The sequence below is a fragment of the Culex pipiens genome, chromosome 3 (assembly GCF_016801865.2).
Source record: "Culex pipiens pallens isolate TS chromosome 3, TS_CPP_V2, whole genome shotgun sequence".
Taxonomy (NCBI): Eukaryota; Metazoa; Arthropoda; class Insecta; order Diptera; family Culicidae; genus Culex; species Culex pipiens.
The window spans coordinates 111,128,530-111,141,981 of record NC_068939.1 but is presented as its reverse complement, the minus strand read 5'-3'; the positions used below and the strand labels follow the sequence as shown (position 1 = coordinate 111,141,981).

Genomic DNA, 13,452 nt, shown 5'->3' with positions numbered 1-13,452 from the left:
TTTGTGGGGACCTTCCCTATGACCAAAGAAGCTATTTTGTGTCATTTGTTCACCCATACAAGTCTCCATACAATTTTGGCTGCTGTAACTTTTGAGTGAATTTTCTGATCAATTTGGTAACTTCGGCAAAGTTGAAGGTATTGTTGAGGACTATTGAAAAAAAATAGGTACACGGAAAAAAACTTTTTTAATCAACTTTTTTTTTCACAAAAACTCAATTTCCCACACATTTTTTGATTTTCGAGACTTTTTGATATGTTTTAGGGGACAAAAACCCGCAACTTTTGAGCCATAGAGAAACATGGCCAAACAATCTGCCGCCGAGTTATGATTTTGGAAAAAATGGAAATATCATGCAAAAGCTAATTTTGACGTAATTTTTTAATGTAAAATTTAATTTGCAATCAAAAAGTACTCTACAGATTTTTTGATAAAGGGCTCCGTTTTCAAGATATAGCCACCGAAAGTTTAATTTTAGCGAAATATTTGCAGTTTTTCGATTTTTAAAAATAGTGACCGTGAGTGACCATTTCTAAAAATATTATTTTTAAAAAGTTCAAAAAATTTGCTGTAAAATTGCCAAAGAGACATTGAAGATTGGACCTCAGGATTCTGAGATACAGCCGCATTAAGAAAAAGAAACAGGAAAATTGAAGTCTTCTAAGTCTCGCCAAAACAACCCACCATTTTCTAATGTCGATATCTCAACAACTAATGGTCCGATTTTCAATGTTAAAACTTGAAACATTCGTGAAATTTTCCGATCTTTTCGAAAAAAAATATTTTAAATCAAGACTAACATTTTAAAAGGGCCAAACATTGAATAATACGCCCATTTAAAAAGCTAGTCTTGATTTGATTTTTTTTTCAAAATATTTTTTTTTAAATTTTTGATAGAAACGATTAAAGAATTCATTTAAAAAAAATGTTTTTCGATTTGGTAAATTTTGATATTGAATTTTTTAAGCAATGTTTATTTATCTAGTTGTTAGTATTTAACTGTTTTGATTTTTTTAAATGTAAATTCAGTTTGATGAGACTAATCTTTTACCACTTATTTAATGCCAAATGTTTGGTTACACTAATTCTTTAAACATATTTGCAACAACGTAAATCAAAATTTTTTGGACTTATATTTTTTGCGATTTCAATATTTTTTTTTATGTTTCCAAAATGTAAAAAAGTTTTTTCATTCAGAACGAACAACGAATGGATTTTATTCGATATTTTAGTTTTCCGATAACTGAAAATCAAGCTTTATATTTAGTAATTTAACCATACTCACAAAAAAGTTCAAGGGAAACAATTGGATTCCTTTGTAAATGATTTCAAGAATTGAGCTAAAAAATTAAACATACTTACAATAAAACAAAACCATTGCCAAACTCAAGTTTGAATCTCTTTTTTTAAGATTCAATCATTGTGACAAAATGAAACAGAATCATTAAGTCATTAAGAAATCGTTAAAATTATGCTTTTTATATTAGTTTTTCATTAACTTCCATGTTGTCAAAAGTTAGATGTTATCTTTTGTTTAATAAACAAATATTAACAAAAATCTCTTGATTAATAAAAAATATATGAAAATCTGTGTCAATTGCACCCAATATTTATAAGGATTGTTAATGTCTCAAATAGCTTTTTTAAAGTAAGTTACAAAAGAAGAATTGAGTGAATTTGATTTGAAAATTGTACAAAAAATAACACAATTATTCAAGAGTTAGAAAATAATTTTCAAACAATTATGCTTGGGATTCCCGACTTTTCCCGACATTGTTACAAAAAATAGCAAAATCCCGACTTTTTCCGATTTCAATAGTGCTGGCCTTATAACTTTCCCAGAAATTCTTTAATCATATTAATTCCTGAACTTAGCACCTTTCAAATCAAACTGTATAAATATTTTAAAATGAAAATATTTAAACATTTTTTGTATCAGTTTTGGCGCGTTTTTGTATCATGTAACGCAGTTCAGGGGAAGAGGTTTGAAGGCTGTGTAACGGCATAACATCATACTAGAATTATCAAAATTTTTAAAAGAACGGCCACACGTGCGACTGTTTCTCTTGTCCCATCTTCCCTTATATTAAAAGAATATCAAAATTACTAGCAAAGCAATACAATACTGTACCGTTCCATACCATACATACATACATACACATTGCCCACGTCCTGCCAAGCTAAACTTGATTTTCCTAAATTCTATTTCTGATGGAATCCAAAAATTGCAAATAAAAATTGAAAAATCAAATTCGCTTTCATGAGGTTGGTAACATATCCAAAATAACACTATAATAACTATTGAAAAACTTATTTAGTCCGGTGGCAATTACCACGCTCAACAGTCGCTTCCAGCTGTGGGTGTCGTGAAGAATGTTAGAGAGCTAGTGGGCATTTCAAAGCGTGTCAGCAGCACCTACGTAGCATCTACACTCCAAATGTGTATGTTCTGCGACTAATTATACGCCAGAGTTGCCGCAAGACACAAAACGCTGTCTACGCCGGTGATAATTTAAATGTTGTGTAATTGCAGGCTGTCGCCATTATCTGCATCGGACTGATCGACGACCCGGCCAACAACTCACGATTCCGCGTGTTCTTGGCCACACGCACGGCCTCCCTCGCCTATTCCACCTTCGTGCCCTTTCTGATCTTCTCCGTCATCTATCTGTTTGGCAAGGTCATTCGTGAGAAGTATGTGCCACTGGACGGACGAAGCTTCGATTGCCGAACTAATTGTCTCGTTTTGTCTCCCCCTCAACAGCATCCCCTGGAAGTTGCAATCGCTGCTGAATCTGACGGCGTTCATCCTGTACCTGGCGAGCGCTGCCTGCATCCTGAATGACTGGTCCGAAACCAAGACCCGGAATTACTGGCCACCAAACACACAGCGGTGAGTAGGCTAAAATTTGTTTGCTCCAACTCAAACTAATCGAATCGACCACCTTGCAGAATGGACTACATGTGCGGTGCCGGAGCGGTCGCCGTCATTGGGGCGCTGATCTACCTGCTGGATCTGATAGTCACCGTCCGGCTCGGAGTGAAGGGCGAGATCGAGTAATTGCCAGCCCGAGCTGGTGAAACATTCCTCCGTCCATCATTGCATTGACAGCAAACATTATCATAAGAGTTTTATTTTTTAATCTTTATCTGAGCCAATCCAGTAGCGAAAACGTTTAAATCTATGGACCAAAAAGTAGCTTTAAGAACAACACATTGAGAGAGAGTACCCTATTTTAGTTATGTTGTAGATGTTTTATTTTAAATTATTCCTACTTTTTATTTTGTTACGCGTACTAACAAGTCTTACTTCGAACATTTCACATCGATGATTTGCAAAAGTTATCAGGAATAATAATTGGTAGAATCTCGAGCAGAACACCCTTACTAGATTGGAAAGCCATATTTTGCGTTTTAGCCTTAGAATCAAATGTACAAAAGACAAGCGACTATAACTAATTCGTTTAGTTTCAAGAAAAAATGCCAATAAATATGTACATGCCATTTCGAATTAAGGTTCACATTGCTATTATTTCGTATGACATAAAGTTGAGTCTTATGTGCAAAATAACAATTTTAAATATCACAGTTCTAATCAAATTTCAAATTATCACAGTCCTGAAGATCCTCGAGAATGAAGAGTCGACATCCTTATTTGCAATGTTGTCACACTTTTGTTATCCTTCCAATTGGTGGCACATATTCCGTCATTTGACTATTTTAAATTAACTGCTCAACGCCCTTGGGCATTCATCTCGTTGTCCGGCTTCAGAGTTATATTCGACACCGGTTACGCCGAACCGTCCCCGTGTACTCGTAGCGATGCATTGAGCTTTAGGCCAGCTTATACGAAGAGAATCAGTTGTCGGCGAAAATTCGATGGTGCATTCCCTCATCAAGTGTGATTTACAATTTTATGACGATGTCCCCGCTGACACCCAGCGAGCTCGGTTCACATCCACTCCATTCCTCATAAACTTCAATATTTTGTAGAATATTGCCGATTTCTGCCCTTCCGGTCATCTTTTACCCAAACTTACGGGATTAGTTTGAATTAAACTGCCATGTGCAGTCGAGCTTTTGACGGAACATAATTCCGACGCACTCTTCGATCTTTTCTGCAGTTATGTGAGGGTTGAAGTCGCTCTGCTGTTCACAACATTTGTTGCTCTCGGTAACGATGTCGGTGATCATATCACGCGTGAATAGGTTTTGCAAAATACTGGTACGGCGTCGTGCTGATCAAATCCACCCACTTGGGGTCATCAGCTTGATGGTGCCCTCCGTTTGACCACTTCCGTGGCTATTTAGCTTTGTCGTCAGTCTTTCTGGGAGTTTGCTTCCGCTTCTTGGCTACATCGCTCCGTGGCATTTCCGCTCTTCCGTTTTCAATGTCTTGTCCATCGTCTCCGCGTCCCTCTTAAACAATCCAAAAAGGGTGAGAGTGGGAGACTTTTCAGGGTTCAAGCACACGATGTTAATTGCTATGATAGACCTGTTTACAACCACACATCTCTACGTCGATTTTCTCAGTTTCGGAATCGAAATCTTCAACCTCGATCGACGATGGCATCGGGAGTTCGAAAATTCAAAGCCAGTCAAGTTCATCGCCTTCTCCATCGTCCAAGTTCCCGTGTTCCGATTCCGTTTCGTCGGGAACGCGAGGCACTGGTAATAAGTTGTATTCTAACTTTGGCATAATTAACGCTTCGTAAAGTTCAACATTCTTCTTTTTTCGTTCTTCTTCTTGACAATGTGCTGCGTTGCACCGGAGTCCACGACCATTGGAAAAGTACGGGCTCGCTAGGTGGCTTGGCAACCAACGCCACGATAGCTCTTTCCTGGCTGAACTGACGACAAGCTTTCCTGGCTGAGAATCTTTCTCGCTCTTTGACGAATCTAACGATGCGATGACTCGTTGCCGACATCGGGGTTGGTTCGAACTCAGCACGCTCCTCGCGCACTGTGCCTGGTTTCCCCACAGTGATTGCAAACAATTTTGTCCAGCCGACATCGCCGCCTCAGGTGCTTGACTGCCATGGCCAGGTTTTTGTCTTGTTTCGTTTCAGCATCGTCATTAGAACCCAAATCTCATCGAGCGTTACGCTAAAACAGCTAATGCATCCATAGTTTGTGAAAATCCCTCGTGGATTGCCGCAAAGAGAGTCTTCCTCTTTTCGTCGTCTGTCACGATAACTTCCGCTATCTCCATATCACGGATGATAATTTCATGAATTGAGAACAACTCCGAGAGAGAACGAAACGATTTGGAGCCAAGAGGATACGCGCGGCTAACAGAATCATCTACCTTTTCCGGTTGTAAACATTATACATTGCATCGTTGTCAATGGTAGTGTCACGTTGGGCAGCAACGTCGATCATATTTCTCTTGTCGATCCGATTCCTCGCTCTTGTCCTTACCCTTCCCATCAGCATATTCCTTCATCGGGGAAGTTCGCTCCAGGCAATGGAGTAGCCCTTCCTACTTCAAGCAATGAAGCAGTCTAGCCCTCCAGAACGGGGAACTCTTTCGGAGCATTCCCGCAGCTGCTTCTGCTGCTGATGGGACACGTGGTCACTCATGTCTGCGAGAGGGGAAAAAAACAAGAGAAAAAAATCTCGTAAAACAGCTGAGAATACTCTCACGCTTCTTCAAAACTAGTCACATTTTGTGATTTGATGTTGGCCGATGACGTCCTCTTCTAAACGCTTGGAGATATCGGGCTGAAGTCTGGTTTCTAGAGGAAGAAATCGTCTCTTACCCTCTTTTTACTGAAAATGGTTCTTCACCTCAACTGGAGATGAATGAACCAGATCTTGGGACGAGAAAATCTGACTTTCGTGGTTCATTTATGGATCAACTGATCCAAGGTTTAAAATGGTGCTAATCTATTGAAAACTTGCTCGAAAATTATTAAACTTCTCTCAACTTTAACCAGAATTTATAAGTTATTGTTTTTGAATAATGTAGCTAAAATTTGTAACAAACTTTCTAATGTGGTTAATGAATAATCCTTTACTGCTGTAAAGCATATCTACAAAATGTAATTTAATGTAGATCAAAAACGATAATTAACCCACCGTAGGTGGTTGGTGTCTCCCACATATCCCACATATTCGGAACAATTTACAGATCGGCCAATGTTCAAAAAATCTTAAAAAATATGCCATAATAAAATTTCCATACAAATAAAAAAAAAATGTATTGAGCGTAACACGGCCTCCAACTTAACGCAATAAACCCAGACAAAAATCGTTTGGTCAGTGGTGAGAAATTCGTGTGAACAAAAATCATGTTTACACACATCTCATGCCTGAAATTTTCAGGGAGTGTTTGTACATATAAAACTAGCATCTGCCCAAAATATGAGCACTCTAGGTCAAGGGGAAGTAGGGCAAATCGGGACACAAAGTTTTATGGTTCAAAAAAGTCAAAAATCTTAAAAGGCTGTAACTTGGGCAAACCTCAATTAAATTTCAAAATTCAAAAAAGGGCTTGAAAAATCCAACAGAATGCGGGGTAAAGCAGAACAATTGTATAAATCTATAGCGAATTATTGGCATTTTAGTGAAAAAATAGCACAATTTTCAAACTCAAATAAAAAAGTGTTCCATCCAGATATCAAGTCAATTCGACCTGGAGCTTGTAGGGGACATCTGGGACTACCATCTGAGAGTGATAACGCTTTGGGTAAAGCAGTTTAACACATTAAACAGACACTTAATTGGTTGTTAATTTTTGCTCAGGAGACCTCCTAAATCCCATTTTCTGGTGATAATTTTATCACATTCGTGTTTCTGAGGCAATTTCACAATAGAAACATGCATGAAAACGTTTATTTTCATCAATTTTCCAAATGCCTATGCCTCTATGCATTTTTTACGATTTAAATGATAATGGCGCCATTCTATGGCAGAAAATGTGAAAATCAAGCAGAAAATTTAAAAAGTGTCTGTAATAACATGAAAAATTAGATAGGCAAAATGTAATGATAGGAGGTGGTAGAATAGGCCAAATACTACCGAAAACAAACATAGACTAAACAATATAAATCCAAATGAGAAAAAAAAAAAACCAAAAATGAAAGAAGAAAATCACAAAACAAGAGAAGTAAAGTTTTTACTATAGCCACCTTTAGGTGGTTGCTGACAAAATATTTTTTAAGGTTCTTTACTCAATAAAACTTAAGTGATTATAACTTTTGATAGGGTTGCCAGTTTTTTCATAACTTTTGACATGGTTCTCAGATTTTCAATAATTTTGGCTCATCTGATTTGTCTTATCATTACGATGGGATCTGGACGTTATTTTAATTATAACATTTGAGATCTGGCTACAAAAAAGTGTATACCGTCAGTGGGGTGAGATTGGGTCAAAGTGATTTTTTACGGATTTTACCATTTCTCAGGTTATTCTCAATGAAACTGAATTCTGTTAAAGGGGTTGTGTAGGGGACATCTTTAGATGACTTCGCTGAAAAAATCTCGTTCCTAGAACAAATCCTGTTCGATCAAATCTACGTTGAAAGATTTTCCGATGTTATTTAAATTGATTTTGGTATTAAGAAATTTCGAGAGGTGTATCGTTTTTTGACCCATAGTCACCCCCACTGACGGTCGTTGACACTTTAGTGATCATAACTTTAGTAAGGGTTGTCTGATTTTCAATCTTACTTGACTAAACATTATAATTTTCAATAATGACTTATGAAACCCAAAGACGGACGGAAAGAATGAGACCAAAACGAAACAAATCGGTTCAGCCAGTCCCGAAATTATCGAGTGACATTTGTTTGTTTAACATCAGTCACGCACAGACATTCGCTCATAATTTGATTCTGAGTAAATATGTATACGTGATGGTGAGTCTAGGGAGTCTAGAAAAAAAAAATCAATTTTCAAGTGTTTTAAAATTTATTTTTTTACAAAATCTAAAAAATGAAAAAATATAAAAAATAAATAACAAGCAATCGTCTCAACATTTGAATGAAAAAAATGTTTTAAAGTGCATTTTACACCTGCTCAGCTAAAGTGCATTTCTTGAGTTTTTTTTGATAAGGTCCTATAAACAAATGTAAACATTGAGAGTATCCCGCTTACTCCGATGGACTTTGACATAAGGTGTGAAAGGGATACACTCAATGTTTACATTTGTTTATAGGACCTTATCAAAAAAAAGTCAAGATTTTACACCTGCTCAGTTGTTTTGCAATCATTACTTTTCAAAATGTCCAATTATTGAAGAGATTTTTTTTTCGTCGAAAAAAAAACTTTTTTATTTTTGATCGATCCCAGACATGCTTAATATGATTTTAAACGCAGGAAAATGCATCTCTAATTGTTTTAAGTTGGGTAGACTTGTATTTCCTTTAAAATTTTCCCCCTGATTTTCGAACCGATTTTGAAAAGGGGGGCGACATAAACTTCGAAAAATATTTGCAACGACCTAAATACTAGCGAAAAAATTCCAATTACCGTCATACTAAGCTTTTCGATTCGATTTCTAAACTCATCACTTTTACAGCTTTCCACTATTCAAATGTTCAATTTCATCAATAATGAGGAGTTGCTTGCTCATTATATTTCTCGCTTCCTTTTTCAAATAATCCAATCTACAGAGAAACGTAAATAGCCTTAAATGAGACAAAAAGACTCACGAAAAATGCAGGATGGTATGTCTCTCCTAAAAAACAATACAAAAATCATTTACTAAAACTGTTTTTTTTTAAAGTGGTCTAAACGTCAAAATTTTCAAAAACCGATAGTGGTAATCGATTTCCCAGACAATTTTACATAAAAGTCTCCATATTGACCATTGTCCTATGTCCAATCCTTGTAAAAATACAGCGGTTTTAAAAATAAAAATGTTGAAAAAACAGGTTTTTCAGTGGTTTTTGGCAATTTCTATATGACAGACTTGATTTTTCAGTCTCGTAAATATTTTTACCGGAAAGCTCGTCCAATTTCCCATAAGTTTGTCTTTGACAGCTTTTTAATTTGACTCGTTTTAATATTTACGTAAGCATATTTACTATCCTGGTTTCTGCCACACTGAAAAAAATTTACTATTTCCAGTTATGAGCAATGTAATTTAGTTTATACTTGTAAGCCCATAAATCCAATTGAAATGCTGTCAAAGACAAACTTATGGGAAATTGAACGAGCTTTCCTGTAAAAATATTTACGAGACTGAAAAATCAAGTCTGTCATATAAAAATTGCCAAAAACCACTAAAAAACCTATTTTTTCAACATTTTTATTTTTAAAATCGCTGTATTTTTACAAGGAATGGACATAGGGCAATGGTCAATATGGAGACTATTATGTAAAATTGTCTGGGGCATCGATTCCCTCTGCCGGTTTTTGAAAATTTTGACGTTTAGACCATTTTTCAAAAAAAAACAGTTTAAGTAAATGATTTTTGTATTTTTTTAGAAGAGACATACCATCCTGCATTTTTCGTGAGTCTTTTTGTCTCATTTAAGGCTATTTACACAAAAATTTTGAACGAAAAAAAATCGTGACATCACCTTAAAATTTAACTTTTAAACTTAAAAATTGAAAAATGTCATAAAAGTGACGTGTATTTTCCTTTCAGTGTATTTCTTTCGTCCCACCCGTGTGGATCAATCGGACCGCCCGTTCAATTTCCTACAAGTTTGTCTTTGACCACTTTTTGATACTTCGAGATACAGTGATTTTTAAATTACAAAATACAAAAATATTTAAATAAGGGCGTACCTTCTCAAATGTCATTTTTGAGTACAATTGGCTCCATATACCAGAGGCGACTCGTCCACCTGTTCAACCTGTTCATTGAACAGGTAGCCGATTTCAAGCGGATAATTTTTTTATTTAAGTACCGCGGTGCTTTTTCAACCAGCAACATACAATTACAATTTTTGTTTGAATATACGTTAACAAAATCGACGCCCTATGTTCAGCAGCGCTGCATGCACCAAAAAGCATTGGCCCGCCACCCTTTACTCTTTACCTCTCTTTACAACCCACCAATACTAAAGCGAGCCAGCCTGGCGGGCCACGCGCAAATGCTCGTCGCGTTCACACCGACCCTCTGAACGTCGGGGAAAAAATCTCCATACGGAAAAAAAACAACACATGTAAAGAGCTTCCTATTCATACGCAGCGGCATTATCGATGTGTTTGTAAATCTGGTTCAATCTGAGAGCGTGAACTGACAGCATTTTTGGGAGAGAGCGAAATGCCACCCCCAGGCCCCAGCTGACTTAGCTCGCTCAGCTCTGCAGGGAGCTGCTTGCAAAAGGTAAACAAGCCAGCGCGTTGACAGCACGTTGAGAGCATGAATAAATGAGAGAGCGCGAGAGCACCACAGATATTGCTCTATATTTGGCGCACTTTTAGGCATCAGGCTGTTTTGCGCAGACTGGTGATGGCTTGTTTTAAAACTGGAAAGTTCAACTGCGCGCGTTGAACCTCTTCGATCTTCTTGGTTACTAGTGGATTCTTGCTCTACTGGAAAGTGATGTAATGTTAAGTTTAGATAGTTTGATTGATAGATTGAATTGAAACAATTGAAACAAAAAAAGTACTGTGTTTTTCCAGACTCGGGACACATGAGAAGAATTATGACAGTAGATTCAACCATGATCGTTATTTTATTTTCAGGATGGTTGTATTTAAAGCGGTATACGCACTTCGGAAGGAATCGGTCAAGAAAAATTTCAAATAGGTAACAGCGGCATAGTAAGCAAGTCAGAGAGGGTGAAGAAAAGTCCCAAGAAATCGCTCCCTCTCCTTTGTTCTGCTGTTCGTAAAGCTGTTTCTTGACCCCTTTCCTTCCGATCAGCGTACTAGCCTTAAAGCGGATGCAGTCCTAAAAAGTTTAAGATTTGATGCCTTTAAATGCTCCAAAAACGACTGTGTTTATTCAGACTGTTGGTCCGGTTCACTCTAGTTGAATATATTATTATCATATATTGTAGCATGAATTTGTTCTGAAAACTTTTTTTTCACTGATGCTAAAAACAAATATTTTCATTATCTCGGATTCATGTCAATATAGTTTTGTTTTTAACATCAGAAGCCCTTCTTTTTATTCAGAAATTGAATTCCAAAACCATGAGGACATAACAGTGAGTAAATTCAATTCTCTAAAAATTTGACAAAGGATCAAAAGCGATACGACCTGGTTCTAAAAAGTATAAAGTAAAATGTCAATTTAATTTTTAAATAGTAGCCAAGTTAGCTCAATATTAGTTGGGCCTAAAAAAGCCCAACAAACAGTTTTCCTTTGTGAAGGATGTGGTATTTTTTCTGAACATCCTGATGAATAGTTTTGAAATTTAGTACAATATTCAATAACTTCCCTTGAATTTCGATAAGGATGGCAGAGCGATTGCTCTATTTTTCCACATTCGCCACGCTAATGATTAAGTCTTAAAAATACATTTTAACGAGATAAAAAAGTCTTAATCATACGTGTAATTAATTATTTGCATAAACAGAAAATTATAATAGTATAAAAATAATAAAACGTAAAAATAAAAGCCATTGGAAAGAAAAAAGCTTCAAAAACATTTTTTAACATTAAGATTCAAAAATTTACTACGATCTATAATCAATATTTATTAAAAACAACATTGTAACCGGGTCGACTTCAAGCACGAAGTCAAATCATCCAAAAGAGTTGAACCAGCCTCCGGCTGAAAAACTCTATAATAAAGAATAAAAAAAATAACATTGAACAGGTACTACATTCGGGCACGAGTCGCCTCTGCCATATACACAAAAATGGCTTATATAGGCCTAGGATAACATGTCTACAAAGTTTCATTGAAATCGGAGAGGGTCGGGTACAAAAGTGCCAGAAAAATTCCTGATTTGAGCTGGAATTGCTCTGTAAAGGTATAGCTGAAAGGGTATGTTTCCCATACACCAGTACTTAAATTGTACAGCAATGAATAGTTTTCAAAAATCTTTGTCTTAACAAAAACAAAATTGGCGAAAAAAACTGTTTACAGTACTAGGTATGAATACAATGAAATGTTACTAAAATTCCAAATACTAGACAGGTTTTTTTCTGAACATAGAATTTTATCCCATTAATTATTTATGAGTAATGACTATTGTATGAGTAGTGTATTTTACGTTGAAAGCTCAAGACTTAGCTATGTCAATTCGCTTACCGAGAAAAGAAGCAGTTGCTTGCCATAATAAATAGCGAACAACAAAAGCAATTTTCGAAAGAAAAGAAAAATAAAAGTTGAAAGCCCCATAATAACCCGATTACACGAGCATCGATGGTAAAAAGAAAGAAAAAGCCAAATCACTGCCTTCACTGCTGCATGCACTTGCTGGTTTTGAAGAGGGAGGGTGGCCCAGAAAAACACACGGAAAAAACGGAATCGACGTAACACCTTATAATGTGGCCCTCTTAAACCTTGCGGTTTCGTCAACGGATCCACAGGCGTGTATCGTTCTTTTTGCGACAAGACTCCGCCTCCCGGGTCTCCTTAGTGTGAAGGTATGGCACGGGGAGAGGGCACCGAATACCTATAATAACACTTAGAATTTTTGCGTCTGCCTCGGGATTCGAACCGGCGACCTCTGGATTGTGAGTCCAGTGCGCGGTCCGATTGATCCACACAGGCAGACGTAGAAAAACACACACAAATCTGATTACGCACCTGAGTCGATTCCTCGCCGAATACATTGTCGAAGAAGTATACCTTCGGAGGTTCGCTCGAGTTGGCGTTCGGCTTGTACACCGTAATGCACCGGTTGCTTTTGTCCGTTTTGATTATGTTCTGGGAGCCGGAATCGAGTTCGTTTTTGTCCATCGGCCGAACCCGGACCACAACCCGAACATTTTCGATTTCGCCCTCCGACTTGGATTCCTCCTAAAAGAGAGAAGAGTTTTAATATTTCTTTATTCAATAGCCTTATTTTCACCACTTACAGGCATTATTGCAAAGTTTTAGTAGAAACGGACACGATTTTAGCACTAAATTTATCACATTTATCACCAGACACGATTGCACAAACAAATCCGACCTGAAATTTCGATCCGTTTTGGAAAATTTTCTTCTCTTTTGCTTGTTTTGTTTTGACAACGAAAACTAGCTGAAGGGTGAGGTAAGCCCGTGAATAGAATTTGGCAGACAGCGGTGCCAAATAATTGATACAGACAAATTCGAAGCTGACAGACATTTTATGTACGCAGCATGTATTTACCGCAGATTTAAACGCAACTGGGGGAACATGTACATAATATAATTCCATAGTACTCCTATTGTTAGCATATCAGCACTTTGACGATCAATTGGGTACTAAAGCCCTACGTAAATTTTTATGTAAAACGGTAAAAAAACACGATTAAAAACCATTTCGGATCACTTTTTTTCATTTTAATGCAATTTTTTTTTTTTGACTAGACAACATTTTTTCGATGGATTAACTATGGTCCCCTTG

The 13,452-nt window shown here is 36.8% G+C and overlaps 2 protein-coding genes across 3 annotated transcripts in view; one reads left to right on the top strand and one right to left on the bottom strand.

The window, feature by feature from the left end:
- Window positions 1-3,515, top strand: part of LOC120426303 (uncharacterized) — a 35,861-nt gene extending 32,346 nt beyond the window's left edge. For both annotated transcript variants that reach the window (XM_039591052.2, XM_039591051.2), the window contains 3 exons: window positions 2,534-2,694; window positions 2,765-2,893; window positions 2,953-3,515. In XM_039591052.2, the coding sequence (XP_039446986.1) occupies window positions 2,534-2,694; window positions 2,765-2,893; window positions 2,953-3,061 (399 nt within the window). In that variant the 3' untranslated portion in view covers window positions 3,062-3,515. The remainder of the gene's footprint in view (window positions 1-2,533; window positions 2,695-2,764; window positions 2,894-2,952) is intronic.
- The window catches only part of LOC120426302 (kinesin-like protein KIF3A), a 57,459-nt gene extending 44,381 nt beyond the window's left edge, over window positions 1-13,078 (bottom strand). Inside the window, exons 1-2 of the mRNA XM_039591050.1 lie at window positions 12,941-13,078; window positions 12,669-12,881 (exon numbers count right to left, since the gene is read on the bottom strand). Coding sequence (XP_039446984.1) covers window positions 12,669-12,881; window positions 12,941-12,946 — 219 coding nt within the window. The 5' untranslated portion in view covers window positions 12,947-13,078. The remainder of the gene's footprint in view (window positions 1-12,668; window positions 12,882-12,940) is intronic.
- Between the last annotated feature and the right edge of the window lie 374 nt (window positions 13,079-13,452).